This window comes from Sylvia atricapilla, chromosome 1 (assembly GCF_009819655.1).
Source record: "Sylvia atricapilla isolate bSylAtr1 chromosome 1, bSylAtr1.pri, whole genome shotgun sequence".
Classification (NCBI taxonomy): domain Eukaryota; kingdom Metazoa; phylum Chordata; class Aves; order Passeriformes; family Sylviidae; genus Sylvia; species Sylvia atricapilla.
In genome coordinates this window covers 80,775,576-80,795,993 of record NC_089140.1, presented here as the reverse complement: position 1 = coordinate 80,795,993, position 20,418 = coordinate 80,775,576, and the positions used below count along the sequence as shown (strand labels likewise).

Genomic DNA, 20,418 nt, shown 5'->3' with positions numbered 1-20,418 from the left:
GGCAAATTTGTGTGCTAAATAAACCTCTATATGTGGGCATCTTATGTGAAATGGTAATGACTTCATATTTTAAGTTGTTCAGTCTCTTTCTGTTGCGGAAAAGATCTTTGCTGCATTTGCTTGGAATTGAGAACACTTTTTCTGTCCTGACAAATTGAGTGATAAATTTGAAACAGACAAAGTTAGTTTTTTCCAGTCTTAGTAGAAATAGAATTTTACTTAGGAATTATTTACTTCCATCATAGTACCACTTTATTTGAATTTATTTAAATTGATTTGAATTTACATATTTATAACCTGTGTAGAGTCTGTTAGTGATTGAGTTGACGTATTTCTTCTTCCTGTCAGAAGAAATAAATTGATCAGAAACTATCTTTATTTGCTGTTCTTAAGTAATCCCTTTTTTCTCTTATTAAATGGTGTATTTATGTGTTGAAGCAAACATTTAAATTGTGCTTAGTAGTACAATTAGTACTACTTAGTAGTAGTAGATATTAAGTAGGGTAAATTAGTACTTCTTAGTAGTAGTAGATATGAAGTAGGGTAAACAAAATTAGTAGTTGTGGATGTTTGCCAAACTTTATTCATATTTGTTCACTACTTGCCTTCTTCTAGGAGATGTTTGACGCCACCCTGAAAGACAGAGAATTGAGCTTTCAGTCTGCCCCAGGCACCACCATGTTTCTGCACTGGTTGGTTGGAATGGTTTATGTCTTCTATTTTGCATCCTTCATCCTTTTGCTAAGAGAGGTGAGTCTCTCTGAACAAGATTGGTATGTAACACAGTTAGAGGCTTACATACAGAACTGTTAAATCTTTCATATGTGGGTATTGCTGCTACCATTTTTTGTGTGTATATTAGATTCAGTTTTATATAAAAAGGCCACGCTGGTACTTACTGCAATGGAAAAATTATGATTTTGAGTTTATTTTACTTAGAGACTTTTGGTTTACAAGTAGCTGTTAAATCTGAGTGTTACGTTCAAATTAACTCAAATATATTTTAGTTGTTTAAGATCAATCAGTATTTGAAAATGACGTGTTTGGTTATTGGTTCTCTACTTCTCTGTACATATCTCTGTATCTCTCTCTGTGATGATTCTTTATTCTATTTCTGTGTTACTTTGGTGAATCTCATTCAACTGATATCCCTGTTACATGTATTTTCTGCAGCAGTGTTATTCAAAATGAAAAATAAATACAAAGATTATATTCTCCTCATATGTTGTTTTCAATTTCCTACTTCAGGTATTGAGACCTGGTGTCTTATGGTTTCTCAGGAATTTGAATGATCCAGACTTCAATCCTGTACAGGAAATGATTCACTTGCCCATCTATAGACATCTCAGGAGGTTTATCTTATCAGTGGTAAGAAATTAACCTGAACAATAACTTTATTTGAAAAGAAAGGTTTATATGCTGGCTTTCATACACAGTACTGTGTATTTAAAGAAAAACATTTTCACCGTGCAAGTGAGCTGGTACTGGAACAGTTTGCCAACAGAATCTGCATCTTTTGATACTCAAACTCAACTGGATAAGGTTCTGAGCAACCTGATGTATCTGGGTCTGCTCAGGGCAGGGCTTTGGGGAGAGTTGGTTGGACTTTAGAAGTCTCTTCTAAACCAACTATCTTATGTGAAGTCACGAAAAATGTTTGTGTATTCAGAAAACAATTGTTTATTATTATGGATATTGTAAATTGTGTAACTTTCATGACGCTCTCAGTTATTGCAGTAGTCATTGTGTGTCTAGTTCAGCCAAAATAGTGCAGCAGGGGAGAGTAAGTTTCTGTCTGAATTTTGGACTGGGTTCTGCTGCTCTAGCCAGTGGTGTCTGTTTCCAGATTATCATTGTAAGATACTGAAAACAAGAGTTTTTTCCCTTAACTTGTTTGTCTGAGGTTTGCTGAGCTGGTAGTCAAGCAGGGGCCGCAGACTCTCTGACATAGATGTCACATGAACTGTGTAAACTGACACACCAGAAACATTCTTCAATGTATTGTATTGATCAAAGCACACTTGAAGTGCTTTGAGCAGTGAAAGCTCAGAGAGATCCTGGTTCTGTTATAGTGCCCTTCAGTATTTGAGTGGAATTGACCTTCCCACCTTTCCAAGAGTTTTATCCTTGGATAATTGTAGTTCTTCAGCTGCCTGAAATGTCATTGTACGTCAGGTGGATCAAATACAAGCAAAGATGAACTGGCTGCTCATAGTCTCACTTACGTTGTCACACTGTGTTGGAATGGTCAGTTACTTAAACTTCACCTTTTGATTTGCTCAGACAATTAATTGAGAACTTTCACTAGCTTTATGCTAGAATATGGGATCCAGAATGGTAATCATTTACCATTTCAAAGGATAAATCATGAGCTTTCAAGTTCTGTTTATTTCTGTGTATTTGAAATAAATGTCTTGTGTATGACCGAAACTAATAATTTTCAGGAAGAATGGGATTCAGTTTTTCTTTCTGACATACACAATTTTTTTTCACATTTTTAGTGTCTACTGGTGCATTTTTATGAAATGTAAGAATGTGTTTGAAATGTACTTAATCTTTCATCTAGATCCTTAAGGAAACAGGATTCATAAAAGTGCATTGTCTTGAGGCACTTGATGTTTCCTGTAGAATTTTGGTCTTTCAGTCAATTTGAAATGTGAGGAAATAGGAACTGAAAGGTCTTTTGATGCTTCAGCAATTTGCTTAAAAAGTCAGCCACTTAGAAAAGAGAGGAATACAAAATAAGTAATCCTGGTGTTGGGGAAGGGGGAAGAAAGAACTGGCTGACATTGCTGTAGCTGTCAGCAGGGTTATTCTGGTGCTTATTCAGCTGCAGTCCTATTTGGCAAAGGCATTGTAGTGTACAGGTCTGCCTGCAATGAAATTGATTTTCTTCCTAGTGGCAAATGTCCTTCTGTACCTTGAATTGGCAGCTGAAACAGTGTTGCTATCAGAGGCCTGTTGGCTATGGCTGAACAGTGTTTGCACAGCATCCAGGCATTTTCTTTGCTGCTCTGCCCTTCTCCCTCACCTCCAGTGAATAAGCTGCAGGCTGGGAGGAGAGGGTATCCCTGGAACAAAGGACCCAAACTGACCAAAGGGATATGGCATCATGCTCAGCATTAAAAGCTGTGAGAAAAGAGGCTGTGGGGGATGTTCATGGTTATGGCATTTGTCTTCCTGACTCACCAGGAAATTGCTGATTGTCTGTCTGTTGATGGGAGGTAGAGACTGAATTCTTCTTACTGTTTTGATTGCATGCTTGGTGCTTTCTCTATTAAATTGCCATTATCTCAGTCTTGCCTGCCTTCTGTTTTGCCTTCCCCATCAGCTGGAGAGGGAAATGAAGGAGCAGCTGGGTAGGTACTCAGCTGTTAGCCAGGGCTAGGCCACCACACCCAGGGAACATGTCAGAGATGGAGGGGAAACTAGGTTTGGTTGATTGTGGTATTTGGACTAACTTGTTTACTTTCCTGTTGCAGATTGTCTTTGGATCAATTGTACTGCTCATGCTCTGGCTTCCTATACGCATTATTAAGTATCTCCTGCCTAACTTTCTTCCATATAATGTTATGCTCTACAGGTGAGTATTTGTTTTTTAGAAGATGGCGGGTTTTCAGTGTTTCTGTAACTGGAAAAAGGGTATTGGCACTTCCTGAGCATTAAAGTGACACTCTTTGTTATGTTATTTTGTTTTCAATAATCTAATCTTCGTTGTTTTAAGAGAAGTGAAAGGGTAAAGGACATGGTTGCTTCATACAGTGTGACAAATGAAAAGCTGCTAGAAAAAATAAGCATTTTGTATTCCTTCCATAAAGATAACTATTTAGGCCTTATGCCTTCAAAACACTTCCCATTAACTTTCTGATAGTGAAGTTCCTTTTGTGTTTGCTTTTTTAACACTCTCATTCCTGATTGTCATTGCTTCAGGAGTAAAAGAATCTCTGTAATCTCTGCATTTTTTAGTGATAGCAGGTTTTTTCTATTTCTGAATAATAATTCAAATAGTAATGATAAATGCAAATAGAGAAGCAAACTGTATTCTTAGACATAAACTTCCTCAATGTTTTTTCCTAAATTTCTTATATGCCAAAGTACCTGACCTCTGCCCAGGGTAGTATATAGGGAAAAACCTTAGCAAAAAACTAAGAATTTTCCTTTTTGGCATCCAATGTAATTTTGTATTGTGGTGGCATTAACGGGATTCAGTGTAAAAGATTTCTATTAGAATGTTCCTTTCGTTTGATTTCCTGCTCTTCCCATTGTTTCCAGTGATGCTCCCGTAAGTGAACTTTCCCTAGAGCTGCTTTTGCTTCAGGTGGTGCTTCCAGCTTTGCTAGAGCAAGGACATACAAGACAGTGGTTGAAAGGTCTTGTACGAGCATGGACTGTTACTGCTGGATACTTGCTGTAAGTACAGAAATCTGAATTCAGCTACAACCACTGTGCCCAGTTAGGCCTTTAAACATGAAAGCACCTTTCCAGAAGGTTATCCCAATAAGCAGGGTTAATAGCTCTTCTACAGATAAATACATGATGAAAAACTTCTGTAGTGATAGCTTTCTTCTAAGCAGTAGATGTACTTCCTTCTGGACTAGCCTTTGACAAGTAATTCTTTTGGTACACTATTACAGCATTTGCTCGGTGAAAGAGATCTGAGAAAGTATGACTAGCATCTTCTAAACTCCCTGTTATATGAAAATAAAGAGATAAATATCAGCAGTGTGTTTCCATGAATCATATAAATAAAATTCATGTGTGCTTCTTGCATTTCTTCTTCTATAAAAAGAAAAAAAAAAGAAAAAAAGTATTCAGAACATTGTGCTGAAGAAGTAAGCAACTTTAAATTACGCATTTTAAAGTTACAAGTTCAGATTTTAGAGAAGGATAAAACTATATCTTTGTCAAATAAAGTAAATTGTTGCATGGCCAGGCAGAGTTCTAGCACTTGAAATTATTTTTTCGTTCATCTGTTGTTCGCCAAATTAGTCAAGAAAAAAGTAAGGTTGATTTTGTTTCTATACAGTTTTCAGTTTAACTTCAAAGTATATTGGCATTCTCCCACCATGTTGCACTCTTAGGATCAAGAATTATTCTTTACCGAGTTGTGTCAGAGAAACTGAGTAAATGAATGAAAGACTCTTTCTTCACTGTAATTCAAAATATTTATTTTAGTTTCTCATAAGGAAGCTCTCCTCATCCCCTCTTCTCTTAGTTTGCATTTTGAAGAAGTTTTAAGTTATTTTCCAAATATTGATTGTGTTTAAGTATAGTGTAACGAGAGTTTCGGGGATGATGATAGAAATGGCTTTTCTTACTCCACTGTTGCAGCTGTTTAGGACAGTTGCAAATTACCTCTTCAGTAATTTTAGTTTAGCACAGATGAAAATCATTTGCTCTGTTGTTCTCAAAAGGCAAACTGTTGGCTAAATTTTATCGCTAATAGAATATCTGCACAAATCTCACTCTGCTAAACCTGATGAAAATTAAGTTCTAAATGTTCATTTTTAATCAGACTCAAATTTTGCTAACGGTGTATGAGGAAAACATCCACAGAATCATTTTAAATTAGATTGATTTCTTTCTAGGATTGATATTCTTAAAAAGTGATGAATGGGTTTTGAGCAATTTAGAATCTTCTTGAAAGACTCTGCCTACCTCTGCACTTCTGACAGCATGTCCGTAGCAATGCAGCACCATCCTTGTACAGTGTGGGTTTGAAGGCCCTTGTTTCCTCTAGAGCTTAGTGACAGTAACGTAAAAGCTGTCAGTACAGCCGTGTGCCTACATGAACTGAAATATCCATGCAATTTTCCTTTCACATGCGCAAGACCTTTAATAGCAGGTGGTGTTTTTAAAGGAAACAGATAAGTCATCTTCCCTTGTGATTGTATTTCAACCGCATCCACACCAACATTTTACTTTGGAATTGTGTTTATGATGACATTGAATACATTACCAAAAAAGGCTTATTTTACTTTATCACGATTCTGCCAGTACTCCTGTATTAGTTTTGTACAACCTGTAGGGATTCTGAGTAGGCCTATATTTCTGTACGTTTCTCATTCATATCAAGCAGAACAAAACTGAAATTTTAATTGTTACAGGGATCTTCATTCTTACCTACTTGGTGATCAGGAAGAGAACGAAAACAATGCAAATCAGCAACCTAACAACCAGCATGCTCGCAATAATAATGCCATTCCAGTTGTGGGGGAAGGTCTCCATGCGGCCCATCAAGCCATACTTCAACAAGGAGGACCTGTGGGTTTCCAGCCTTATCGTAGGCCTTTAAAATTCCCACTCAGGGTATGTAGACTTAACACATCAAGGGGAAAGAAAAAGGCATTTGAGGAAAGTGTTTTTTTTCCTAAGAAATATTTGGCCCACATTATCAGAAGTCATGTGGTGGGTCCTGTTTTATATGGTTTGCAGCTTTCTAAATCGTGGAGTTGCAGTTATGCTCACATAAGGCTTTTCTCAGCCTGTAACTTCAGACCTTCAATTACAATTTTATTTATGGACCCCATATATGTTGAGTATTATGTGTCAGTTGACATCTTGTTTTCTTCACAATAAGTAATGGAGAGAAAGACAATAAGCCCCTCTCAAACAGCTAGTTCAGGTGTGCCTCCCAAGACCTGGCTTTCAAGGGGGCATATTTTGGTCTTGTAGCTGAAGTTTATTTTAAGCTATTTTGCATTAAGAAAATAAACAGAGAACTTCTGTTGCTTCTGCATCTGTATTAAACATAGAAGGGCATTATATAATACTTGAAAGTTCTAAATCTCTAAAATTAGGAAATTTTATTGGCAAATACATTTCTAGAATAATATACAGCTTGACCTAGATAACTGTTTTGCTGTTAGCAGAACTCTGAGTTAAATATAAACTTCACCACAGCTCACTTACTGTGGTTTCATGTATAGCTGAGGAATGGAAATAATGGCTAACATTAGGTCACTGCAGTATTGCTTCTGAAGGTTGCTTCCTTTATACCTAAATGTCTCGTCAATGAATGTGTGTGTTCCAGATGAAACTTTCTTTCAGTAGTCTGTTGTGATAAGGTGTTAGCTTTCCCATAGCAAGCTTGCTTGTTTTGTGGCTTTGATGGTTAGTGAAGCAGAACTTCATACCACCTGGTGCTTGAGAAGTATGTAAAGAAGTACATGGTATTCTTTGGTAAGATGAAAATCTGACTGTGGAGCAACCAGCTTCACTGTCAGCTTCTGGTCACAGAAACGTGAGCACATCTGGAAGAACTTTGTCAGCAAGGTTTTCCTTATAAAACCACTGTCTTGCTTGTATGGCTACATACAGAGCTACATACAGAGCTAGAAACCTTTCAGGATTATTTGAGAGTCATGCTGCTCACTGCAGAAATTGAGAGATGATCTTTTTTTTTTATGCAACATAACAAGAACTTCAGTCATTCTGGATTCAGATGTTATTTTTTACTGTTGGAACAGTTAATGGAAAGTCTTAGAAGTACACAACACTGCAGGTGTTCTGCATGTACTGTGTGGTTAGGTTTCTTTTTGCTGATTTATTTATACAGTGAAACATTGGTTAGTATTTGAACATCCTAGTTTAGCTGCCTTTCTAGGATTATGTATTTTTTATACTGGGGTTTCTTGGGGTTTGGTTAAATAACTTTGTTATTAATTTCCCCCTTTTTTTTTTCCTTTTTCAGATATTTCTTTTGATTGTTTTCATGTGCATAACATTACTGATTGCTAGTCTTATCTGCCTTACCTTACCAGGTGAGTCTGTTATGGTAAACTGTCATTATAAATGACTCAGTATGTTGCCATGCCCAACCTTGGCAGATGTTTTGAAACTGTTGTTTGAAGTCAAAAGGCAAAAACATGGAAACTAGTCTCATTTTTAATCATTTGTCATCAAATGTAATAGTCTAAAAATCTAAATGACAGAGATTGCCATTCCCTTTTTGTTGTAGACTAATTTTCCTCTGAGGACAGGGCTTCAGGTGCTGAGACAATTGAGTGAAAAAGAATTTAAACTCTTGCAGTTATTTTACTGTTTTGAGAAGGAGAATATGTAGATTATTTACAGGTCTTCTACAGTATTTTTTTTATTTAAATATTCTGAAGATGTCATTTTTGAGTACTGCAAGGAGCAGGGAGTTGGACTCGACGATCCTTAGGAGTTCCTTCCAACTTGAGATATTCTGTGATTCTGTGATCTTGACACATCACTAAGAAATTTAGTGAAGTAGCATGTAATATCACTTTTAAATTAATAAGTACTTCAAAAACACGTGGTATTTTTTTAAATATTATGGAATAAATGAAGCCATGTCAACCAGCATAAATTTCATAACCTGTCTGCTGTAACACCATGTAATTTATATCTTCTTCTGTTAATGTTTCTAAAGTTAATAATGTGTTGAGATCAAAGTTATAAATTCTGTGATTGTTTTAGAAGTAGGACATAAAATAATTCCACTGTAATACCAAGGAAATTAACATACTATTAAAAAATGAACTGTAGCAAATCAGTCTCCCATTTTTGTCAGAGAACTTCAGAAGCCCCATCACTAAGTCTTAAAAAATTACATGAGGTAGTGAAACAGCCCAAAGATAGATCATATAGTGCAAGATCAAGCTTCACACACTTAATGCATGATTGCTGTTGCAGTTCTGAAGATCAGTGTGTTTTGACTCTGAACAGTTCAGTGCTTTGTTTAGCTGTAGCTCAGGTCACATTGCTGTCATAATGAAAATTTAGGTGAAAAAGGATTTCTGTGTTCTATTATTTGACATAATTTCTGAAGCTGTTTGCATAGTGTTTCACACATTTATGCATTGGTACATTTATGCATTTGGTACAATACCAAAATAACTTTTATTATGAATAATATTTATGCAGATAAATTTCAAATAAATTTGATAAGTACCTTTTTAACAGACATCTTTTCCTAATACATCCTTGTGTTTCCAGTGTTTGCTGGCCGGTGGTTAATGTCATTTTGGACGGGGACTGCCAAAATCCATGAACTGTACACAGCTGCCTGTGGTCTTTATGTCTGTTGGCTGACAATCCGAGCGGTGACAGTGCTGGTTGCCTGGATGCCACAGGGTCGTAGAGTCATTTTCCAGAAGGTCAAAGAATGGTCTCTCATGGTGAGTCTTGACAAAAAGTTCTACTAAATTATCAAAAAATTAGCTAATGGAACTTGTTTCATGTTTTGCTTGCAGGCTTTACTCTGTCATGTATACTACATTTTGGTTTTCAGACCATTTTGAAGCTTTTGCAGCTTACATTCCCATTGCATAGGCTAACTATTTTTGGAGGACAATCAGCAAAAATATGCTTGTGTGTATATATGTTGAAATATCTGTATATTTTTGTTTTCCTTTAAAAGTGAATATATTGCATTATTATCCCAGGAGTTTTATGTTTTCAAAGATATTTACATTTCCATGTAAAGCTTAACTATTTACTTGTTCAGTTACATGAAATTATCAAATGGAAAAACCTAATAAAGCTGATTGATGATGATCACCATGTCTCTTCAAAGTAGCTTGATGCATATTTTCATAAAGACCTTTATCAGCTCTTGAACTTGTGTTGTTCAAATAAAAGATATTTTCCTCAAAACTATTAATTATGAGAAGTTGAGATTCTCAGCATGAAAACAAATTTATACCCCACCTTTTAATCTTGATTTTGTGGATTTCTGTAGTAGATTTCTTGCTAGTTCCTTTAAATATCAATAGCATAAATGGTATCTGGTTATGGACATTTTAATGTGCTTATTGAATTGTTACACTGTACATGTTCTTCGTGTACTATCATGTTTCTCAAATACCTCATCCATCATTTTGATTTTAGCATAAGATCTTAGCTTCTTTAAGAAAATTCAGAGCTAAAACATAATTTCTACTTGTTCTTTGCCCCTTCTTCTTATCATGTTAATTAAGTCAGGCAGTTTAGTATGATGCAGTTAAATTAAGAGAATTTCAGAATAAATGAAGATTCAAGCACGGTATTCTGAGTCTTCCATTTTTAAGTCAAATATTCCATAATGACTGAATTTTTAAGGTTTGTTTTACTCCAGAGAAAAACTGGCAATATTGAAAAAATTCTTCAGTTTCTTAATATACGAGCATAGGCAATGTATTGCTGTGCCATTGGATAGTATTCCCTATTGATAACAGTCAATGTGATTTTATGGTTTAGAACCATATGAATACTAGTAGGGACAGTCGCTGTTTTTTTTTTTTCTATAGAATAGGACCCCATCTTGAAAACCTGCATTGCAAAACTATCTATGTAATAAAAAATATTTCTAGGGATGTTTATGTGTCTATGTAGCTTTGGGTTTTTTCACCAGAGCTGTGTGTTTATGTAGTTCAAGTTACACTTTTGAGTTTAAACAAAGAATCCTCTGGTAAACATATTAATTAAATGTCTTGGTGTTTTTAGATAATGAAGACATTGATAGTGGCCATACTGCTTGCTGGTGTGGTTCCACTTTTGCTTGGTCTTCTGTTTGAACTGGTCATCGTTGCACCTTTGAGAGTTCCTTTGGATCAAACACCTCTCTTCTATCCTTGGCAGGTCAGTTGCTCCCATTCTTTTGCTGCTGTTGATGTAAGGAGCATGGGCTGCCTTGTTCCATATGGATTTGGTGCTTCAGAGCATTTTCCACAAATATGTTTGTATGTGGCAGAGAAAAGGCAGCCAGTCTGGATGTAAGGATTATTTGAACTAAAAGGATACACTGAGGAATTTAAGTATGAAAAGCTTGAACTGTTGTGAGATGACATCAAAGGTTGCATTTCAGTGATCAGCTACTTTTCCAGTGGCATAATTGTAAAGTTATGTCAGTAGTATATCTCTGTGTATGTATGCACAGATGTACATACTCCAATTGTATTGGAAAGCTTTCTGCATACAGTTATTCAGCGAGAGGTTCCAGTAATTTTTCTTTTTCCTTGTAGAATTTTAATTGAGTGATGAGGTACATTATGAATTTTTTTCATTTAGGATCATGCTGATTATGGGCTGAGTTGTCAAATCATTCATACAAAATTTTGAGGTAGTTGTGTTTTATTATTCTTCAGTCAAGTCTCACAGGCTGAGTGCAAATTTCTATCCTGTGAGTTGAGAGACAAAATGAAGATACAGTGGATTGAATGGCAAATTACTTCCATCACCTAGGCTGAATTATGAAAAAAGTCGTAACTCAAAGAAACCCAACTGAGGGGACCATAACTCAAAACATCTAGAATGCCATTACTAAATACCAAGAAAGTGTTTAGGGATAGTGACTTTCTAAGCTGCCCTAAGCTTTCGTTTACTTTCAGTATACAAATGTTTGAAAGCCATAATATAAAGAAGAATTTGGCTACTAATTTAATTATTCTATTATTTTAAAATCCAAGTATATTTTTGAGCTGGGTAGATGACCAGAAAATCAGGGCATCATAATTACAGTGGTAGATGATCATGGTTTCCAAACAGTTCTGGAAAGAATTTGTAATGCTAGAGATTATAAAATCTCTTTTACTATTGCATATTAGTTCTTTAAAAGTTTTAAAAGAAGTATACTGAAAAACTTTATTTTCATTTAGCAGAACTTCTTCAAAAGATAAGTGGGATTTGAGATTTTTGTTCTAAATCAACAAAGCTATCTAAATTTAGACTAGTTTCCATTATTCCCAAAAGAGAAGAGAGTTATACAAAGGTTGCATCCTTAAGTAAACATGAATCAGCTTTAACACCGGTACTTTTTTGTAACAGTTTTTAATTTTTTTTTTAGTTGACATTAGCAGAAGTTGTCTTTTTAAACAGTCAGTTAAAGAAAATGTATTTCCATAACAGTTTAAGAAAGTTAATTAGTCTATGATGTCCCAAGTCTTACCAGTACTTAGCTGTTTATTCTACTTCATCAGCCTATGTTTTGCATTCTATTTTTGGTAGGTTTTATTGAAAATCTCTTACAAATATCTGTAATCCAGAAAGAATGGATTTATGACGTGAAGTGTTTACTAAAGGCCAGTAGTTATAATGTCCTAATTCCATGCCATAATAATTGCAGTTTATGTTAAAACATAAATTTTCCTCCAAATAGTATGACTTTTTTTGTGAAGAGCACTGCCTTCACAAAAAAAGCTTTAAGCTTTTCTTACAGCAGGTGGGGTTTTGGGAATAACTAAACTTCAAAAGAAGGAAAAAAACTTGTTTCCTGATGTGTGCAAACATCTTTGTATCTTTTTTTCTATTCTTTTTATAAAGAAAGAAAATTAACTTCCTTTTATGTAAATTAGTTGTAGCAGAATGTTAGTCAATTGCTTTAAGTCTGATGCTTTATTTGCCCTTGGTTTAAGAGTAGTAGTGATTTTCCTGGTCGCAGAGTTACAGATTTTAGTTAATCTTGAGAGTATCCTCTTTTTCATAGAAATTTGAAGATGATGTTATGTCTTTGGAGCAATGTCCCATGTAAATGGGAAAGTAATTATATTTTCACTTCTAAGTATTATTAACACACTGCTTTTAAAGCTTTTGGTTGTCTGACTTTTTAAAGATATGTTAATGCTAACACTGTGAATTTTTATGAAATTAGGACTGGGCTCTTGGAGTTCTGCATGCCAAAATAATTGCTGCCATAACACTGATGGGTCCCCAGTGGTGGCTGAAAACTGTTATTGAACAGGTAGGGGAAAATTGTCTATGTGAATTATCTGTATAATACATTTCTTAAGTTTTTGATTATATGTCAGAAAACAGTGTTACTCTTGCAGTAATGGAGTAATTGAGTAAAATTTAACTAGTCTTGTAAAAACCTTTTAAACTGTATAGCCTAATCCATTAAGGCCCACTTAACAGTAAAACAAAAACAAACTTGGAAATCTGCATTCAAGAAAATGCTTTGTATACGTATATGCATTTTTATCAGGTTTGTAATAAAGTGAGAAAGAAATATTATTTCTTCAGATGAAGTCCACGTGTCCAAATACTTTCCCAAATATTGGACAGTATTTACATCCACAACTCAAGAACACAGAGCTGCCTTCTCTGCAGCTGTAGAGATTACCCCATTCATAGATAAGTAGAGATGAAAGACACCATTTCTGTTCTCCTTTGATTATGAAGCAACACAGAACAGTTTCTCTGAGCAGCTCAGAGTCACATGGCCTGTTGTTTTGTCCGAAGTATTTCTTCTTGGTTATAACCATTAAATGCCATGGTTGTCATCTTGATGAAGTATCTCAGTTGTTTGTCAGAAGGTAATTTTTCAGCCCTACACTATTTGTGATGCATATATAGTGCAAGTCCCAGCCTCTGTACACAAGGAGCCTCTCGTGAGGAAGTCTAGCATGCAGCCCCAGTTATTAAATCACTTCAGCTGTCACACTGCAGAAATACAGTCAGTCGGGGAGTATGTTTTGGTGCATACCCCGCCTCCCTCTTCCATTCTGAGTGCTCTCCATGGGCTGTTCACACACTCTCCTGAGCCTTCCAGGCTGTGGGACAGAGGCCATTGTTTAGCTGTAGCTGGTAGCCATTCAAAACTGGTCTTTTCCCAAGCTTAATCGGGTTACGTTTTGACCTTAGCTTCTAGTAGTAACTTGCAGAAGCTTAAGAATTGTGGAGGCCTTTTTTTCAGGCACAGACTCCACATACAGAGGCTCTGGTCTGCCCCACAAAGTACAAAACAGGATCCTACTTTCTGCCCATTACAAAATTGAATTTATTTTATTAGCATATACAGGATCCTCTTCTAGTAAGTTAACAGTACAAAATGATTCCAGATCACCCACAAAACCATTGTTCACAGCTCTATTAAATGATCTTTCAGAAGGTCCCTTGCATTCCTGCAACTGAATCACAGTTCCAGAGTAAGTTGGTCTCTTGGGCATTGTTTAAATGATTTCCTGGAAGCCTCATGATGTAAATTGGCAGAGAGTTTTCCTTCTTCAACTGTGGTCATGGGAACACTCATTCCTTTCATAAGAAAGGAGAATTGTGTAAGACCTTGTCATTATTACTGTAAAGGCAAAGCAAGGCTTTCTTGATTGATCTGTTCTTCTTCGAACTTGTTCCATTTTAGGTATATGCAAATGGAATTCGAAACATTGACTTACACTTCATCATCCGTAAACTGGCAGCACCCGTAATCTCTGTCCTTTTACTTTCCCTTTGTGTGCCGTACATCATAGCTTCTGGTGTTGTACCTCTACTGGGTATGTATGCATTCAGAACAGCTGTTTGTCTGCTCAAGGTTTACAGCAGTGTAAATGTGTTTGTGGAAATAAAACTTCAAGCCCTAGTTTATCTAAAAAAAAAACCAAACCAAAAAAAAAAAAAAAAAACAACAAAACCTCCTATTCTGCTGACAAATGTTAAGTGTTTAAAGACTTCCAAGAGTCACACCATGTTCCAGGAATATTGCCCAAATGCTTCTTGAACTCTGTCAGGCTTGGTGCTGTGACCAATTCCCTGGGGAGCCTGTGCCAGTGCCCAGCCACTCTCTGGGTGAGAAATCTTATTCTAATGCCCAACCCAAACCCTTCCCTAACACAACTTGAGGCTACTCCTTGGGTCCGGTCAGTGGTCTCCACAGAGAAGAGACCATTGTCTGCCCCTTCTCTTACCCAAGAATGCATTTTATGTGTCTAACTAGTTTGGAAAATGAATGATTAATTGATTTCTTCTTTGGACAATCAGCCTTTGATTTTGGTCCCTCTAGGAGCTATACTGAGCTGAGGCCATCTTTTCTGATTTGTCAGATTCTAAATGAAGCTTAGAACAGGTGAAAATCCTGGGTTTGTTTTCAGGTTTTAATAGTACTAAAATGTAAATTTTAAATGTATAGGGCTTTTTCAGGCTTTCCTATTTCCTCGTAATTGAGGTAAATAAATTGGTAAGAACCAGGGTAGATGAGCTTTTTCATCAAGACTTGTCTATTAGTTTTGATGCTAACATGTTCAAGAAGTCCCATTTTTATTCTTCAGTCTCACTTGCATGCCGACTTTTATTGCATTGACTTTTCTGATACAAGGAGAAGTCAGTAAGCAGATAAACTGAAGTTAATAGGCAAAAAGAACTGATAAGCCCTTTTTTTGTACTGTGGATTTTCATTCTGTTAATGGAAAACTTTCCACTCATAGTGCTTCAGATTAAAAAGAGCAGCAGCTGTCATGTTGGATCTTTGATGTAAATGAATGTAATTTATTTCACAGCTCTTCTACTGAAGTTACAGTAGAACAAAAGTACGGAAGCAAGTAGAGAAGTATAAGTGAGTTAGCTCAGCAATATTAGAACGTCTAAGGATTGTGCCCTGTTTTGTAGGAGTTACTGCTGAAATGCAGAATCTCGTTCAGCGACGGATTTATCCTTTTCTGCTTATGGTGGTGGTTTTGATGGGAATTCTGTCCTTCCAAGTCCGCCAGTTCAAGCGCCTTTATGAACATATTAAAAATGACAAGTGAGTATATAGGTGGTTTGGGTTTTTTTTTTATTTTTCCCCTTTATATATGTCTATATATATGATTACTTCAGGTTGAATTCAGGTGTTGTAGATACTTAAGGCTAAAAGGGTTTTTAAGAAGTTTTCTGGACAAATGACTCCTTAAGACAGACAAACTGTTCTTGGCAGGTGTTTTATCTGTGATTCAGGTAGATAAACAAAGGAGTAGACTGTCTTTATAAAGGGACACTCCCCTATGTCTAACATGAATGTGTTTTCCCACAAATGAAGCTGTTTGTCTCATCTGTAATCTTGAATGACAAAGGAATGTCATGAATTACAACATACCTGGAAGCTAAAATCATGTCTCAAGCTGCTGCTTATAAAACCATTTCTTCAGCCTTTTCTGCCTGTCTTTCTTCCTCTTCCTACTCATTAGTCCAACTAACCTGCTAAAGAATGTTCAATTGATTTGATAGTTCGTCCTTACCAAATTTTGTGTAGTTTTCTGATGTTTTCAGTAATTATTATTCTGTATTACTCAGATGTCTGATAAAAATAATAATTTTCTTATTATAATATTCCCCCTTTTTTGTGTTATTACATTATTTTTGTATTACCTTAATTACCTTCTCTGTGGGTTATTAAGAAGATTAGCAACTAATCTTCCTGGGCTTCTTTTCTATTGAAAAGGAATGAATGAGTTTTGTTATGTTCATATCCTGAGTTGTCCTATAAGAATTTTGATTTCCAATAACTACAAAAGGAGGAGGAGTCAAACCTAAAATAGACTTCTTTGAATCTTAAAATGTTAAGAAGTGACTGAAAAGTTGTAAGTGAAAACTAGTTTGGTATTACATGAGCTAATAAGTTGTAACATCCTTGTAGACAAGAAGTTTGTATGACTTAATTGTCTCATTTCAGGAAGTAAGCAGACACAGTCATGCCAGCCAGTAGAGATCTGTGCTTTAGAAATGTGTGTAATTAAATCTTTTTAATTTATAAAAAATTCTAAAAGCATACACAAGTTTTTATGACATTCTGAAATGTACAAAGAATGCATTGTTGGTTATGTAGTACCATGAGGAAAGGAACTGTGGCGAAAAAGTTCCTAAAGGAAGTGACGGATCTTAGGGGAAGAATTCATAGGTGTGTAGGGCTCTTGTACATGCAGAAGTAGCATGCAAATAGGAAGTGTGAAAAGGAATTTAGGTGGCAAAATGTGTGGATCGATGATATAGAGGAAGAAAGGAATGATGTACAAGGTATGAAAACTGTTATACTGTTGAGATAGTTTAATTCTGTTTCAATATTACCGTAAAGGAATCTTGCACCTCTTAAGCTTTCCATGGAGTAGCATCAGGATGTTTTCTCTCCCTTTAAGAAAGATTAAGCAGCAGCTAAAGTTCTTCCTTTACAATTTATAGAATAACTTTTTATTGAAATTAAAAACTACATTGGCAGCAAAGGAGATAGATTGGATTTGTGTTACAAAATAGTATTACCTTATGTTAATTCCTGTTTCTGCTGTGTTCCCAGGTACCTTGTTGGACAACGACTTGTGAATTATGAAAGGAAGTCTGGTAAACCAGGCACATCAACAACTCCACCTCAGTCTTCACAAGAATAGATGGACATATTAAACATCTTGACTTTCCCTTTGCCTTTACATGTCCTTTTTTCATAGACTCTTCTCGTCTTTGGGTATCTCTCCCAATAATACTCTCAGCAGTGTTTTGGCTTCTGTTGGTAGCATCCAGATGGCAGTTAAGGCTGTTTCTTATCTGCATTTTCTGATGTTGTAAATGCTGTCTGAGGTCTGTATATGTGTATATAGAAATGTCCTGACACCCTAAAACCTTGGATTAAAAAGAATGTGCATTGTACATCTTTAAAAAGTATATTAATTTATTAAATCTAGTTGTCACTTTATTTTGGACTGCTGTTCTGTTGACAATGTGCCACAAAGCAATAGTGCGAAGAGGCAAGATGTTTTTATAAAATTTGGAGCTTACTTTATGGTGTTCATAACAGTTCTTATTGTAGTAATACAGTATGATTTTTCATGAGTGGAAAGGCCACGTAGAGAATATCAAAAGTAAATAACTGTCTTACAGTCAGCAATGAAGTTGCTGTGTTGAGAACATAATGAACTATGTATCTTGCTGTCCAGTCTTTTTTATTATTTTGTATAACACCAAAGCTGTTGTACATTTTTCTATTGCCTGATTGTTTTTCATGTGTCAGAGTTTGTAATATTGTACAGTTGCTGTTAAATCAAGAAAATATTTCCTCTTCTGAGAATTCAGATGTACTTGTTGAGGCTCAGCTGGATTTTTGTTTGGTTGAAGGGGGTAGGTGGGTGTTGGCTTTGGGATCAGGATTTCATTAATTGAAACAGTAAAAATTTACTAAGGCTAGGTGATGGAAGCATTTAAAGGTACCAAGAAAAATTAGATAGGTTCACAACTTAAATTATAGCCAACTATCAATATTAGAATTTTTCAGGATCTCAAGAAAAGGGATGAACCTTTACTGATGTGCTTGCACAGCACAAAGAGCATAGTGTAAGCAACATCCTGACCTGATCCTTGGTTAAAGAGCTTGAAATCTTTTTTTCCGTAAGTTACCAAAGTTGAAAATTGTAGTATGAATTTTATATTGCACAATTACTTTAAAAAAAACCAAACCCAACCAAAAAAAATTCTCTCAGAATTGGTCACTGTGAATTTTTTATGGGAATAATACTGAGGAAGTGATTCATCATGTACCATTTATGGCCTGAGGGGCAGGAATATATATATGCTATTAAACAGGCAAGGAAAAGTTAGCAGATTTCTTTGCAAGAACACAGTCAAACAAGAGCCACCAAATCAAGTCTGTGTTATTTCTATATATAGATAGAGTTCTTTTGCAGTAATGGGTAGGGGTGGGGGTGGGGGTTATGTAGATAAAGAAAATACATAACAGTATCACAAAGCTTTAAGTAGCATCAAATCACATGCTTAGATTGCAGTATCTTTCCTGGACCAATGTGGAAAATGTGAATATCCATTGCAGTAACGAGAAAATTGATGGAAGATTTAACTTGCTTTTCAGTACACTCTCCTTCAGTATTCTGTACTTTACCATGTGTGTATATAATTGATACTTGAGAATCTGGCAGGTGCTTTTAAAGAGTCATCTCCTTTTATTGATGTTGCATCTCTGATCTGGCATGGTAAGAGCCAATGCAGTCCAGGCTGTGATGGTGGTAGTTCATTTTTTTGGTGTCTGGACTTACGTTCTAAGGCAGCGAGCACAAGCCAAATGCATCCGAATCTAGTGGCAGGAGGATTGGGCTGTCACTCTCAGATCCATACTATTTTACAGAATTACTGTTGTCCTGATGGTTTTGAACCACAAATATTACCCTTTGGAGTGATTTATTAGGAAATTTCCAGTGAAATGAAATCATAGAAAAACAGCCAAAATATTTCTTTCGTTTACTGTTGCTGATTTAATGCTAAACTGAGTATATATTCTCCCCATATATTTTTGATGTGCATAAATATTGCATTTGATTATTTACAGTGGTGTACATTGTGGGACAGATATATTTTCACAATAATAAATTCACTGGTAACGTACATTCTTACTTATGCCAAGATTCTCTTTTTGACATAACTTTCACAATAGTTCCAAAATGGTCTTGCCACTCAAGTATTGCGAGCACTACTGTGCATCATGAAGAATTTGCAGTAGTGTGGTACTTGTAACTGCATTTTTATCTAGACAAACTGGTCTTAATATTAAAATTTATTAAGAAAAAGCCTTTGTGCTGTTTCTTACTACTGGTATTTTACAAGTCATTAAAGGAAATAGCAAATCAGGCCAGTCATGCAGCTGTTTTGTTGTAGGTTACATTATCTGTATTTGCTTTTTTTTTTTCATGGAAAACTGGTTTCAAATCCAACTGTTGTACTGGCATTTGCACTGCTTTACAGATACCAGGTGAAGTTTGTTTCCAGAACTGTCCATTGTGAACTTTTCAGAAATCTCATTTCCTCATCTCCTTATTTTTACATACTTTTGAAAGAATATGGAGGTTGTAGAGAGCAGGAATTAAATAACAGTACTTTATAAATTGTTTTAAATTTCAGTGGTTTGCCTTACTGTGTGCTGTGTGCTCCCCTGGCATAGGAACTTGAAAAGTAAGCATGTAAGTTAAGCGGCTGTTTCTGGGACAGCTGATGAGCACTGCACCAGCAGTTGCCATCTGTGCTGGAGTGATGCAGAGTGGTGTGGGCTCCTGTTACTGTTCAAGTGGGAAAGAATGTGTGTGTGTGTGTGTGCACTCTTCCAGCACAATTTGTGTTGACCTTGGTCCTGACTGGAGGGGTTGGAGGTGTGTACTGGCTCAGTTGTATCCCCTTTTTGTGTTGAGAATCTAATGCTGTTAGTTCCACAGGCCTTCATCCAAGAACTGTCAGATGGCTCTGTAGCCATCTTGTGCATATTGAAAGAAGTTAATTCTAGCATGGCTTTGACTGTTTTTACACAGATTATTTTATATGGATTAAAAATAGTTAAAATAATGCATCTTTTCTCTCTGCCCCTTCTCTGTTGAGTGAAGCTGCAGTTACTTTTGTTTCTGAGGCTCCTTTGGTACCTGTAAATGCTTTGTGTCAGTGACTTCCTCAGTACGATGCCAACTCCAACCTATTACAGTGCTCACGTCACTTTTCAGCTGAGTGCATTCATTCTTTCCTTGCCTTCCACTGTGCTTGCGTAAAGGTCGTCATAAAAATCTTCACAGCAGCCACACTGTTCTTCAGAGAAGTAAAAAGCTTCACAAAGGCCTGTAGCTCACAAAGCACAAGTGACTGGGGTTTGATTGCCTGGCATACTGATTGGCATCATTTTGTTCCCTTGGACGTCACTGTCCACTTTCTTACATCTAGATTGGAAAGGTTTTGTGGTAGGGTCATTGTTCT

At 36.0% G+C, this 20,418-nt stretch overlaps 1 protein-coding gene across 2 annotated transcripts in view; it reads left to right on the top strand.

Annotated features, from left to right (window-relative positions):
* Positions 1-19,071, top strand: part of MARCHF6 (membrane associated ring-CH-type finger 6) — a 44,930-nt gene extending 25,859 nt beyond the window's left edge. For both annotated transcript variants that reach the window (XM_066326519.1, XM_066326514.1), the window contains exons 15-26: positions 616-750; positions 1,249-1,368; positions 3,483-3,583; positions 4,273-4,410; positions 6,108-6,309; positions 7,694-7,763; positions 8,965-9,146; positions 10,453-10,587; positions 12,596-12,685; positions 14,084-14,216; positions 15,325-15,460; positions 16,982-19,071. In XM_066326519.1, the coding sequence (XP_066182616.1) occupies positions 616-750; positions 1,249-1,368; positions 3,483-3,583; positions 4,273-4,410; positions 6,108-6,309; positions 7,694-7,763; positions 8,965-9,146; positions 10,453-10,587; positions 12,596-12,685; positions 14,084-14,216; positions 15,325-15,460; positions 16,982-17,072 (1,533 nt within the window). In that variant the 3' untranslated portion in view covers positions 17,073-19,071. The remainder of the gene's footprint in view (positions 1-615; positions 751-1,248; positions 1,369-3,482; positions 3,584-4,272; positions 4,411-6,107; positions 6,310-7,693; positions 7,764-8,964; positions 9,147-10,452; positions 10,588-12,595; positions 12,686-14,083; positions 14,217-15,324; positions 15,461-16,981) is intronic.
* Positions 19,072-20,418: the final 1,347 nt, after the last annotated feature.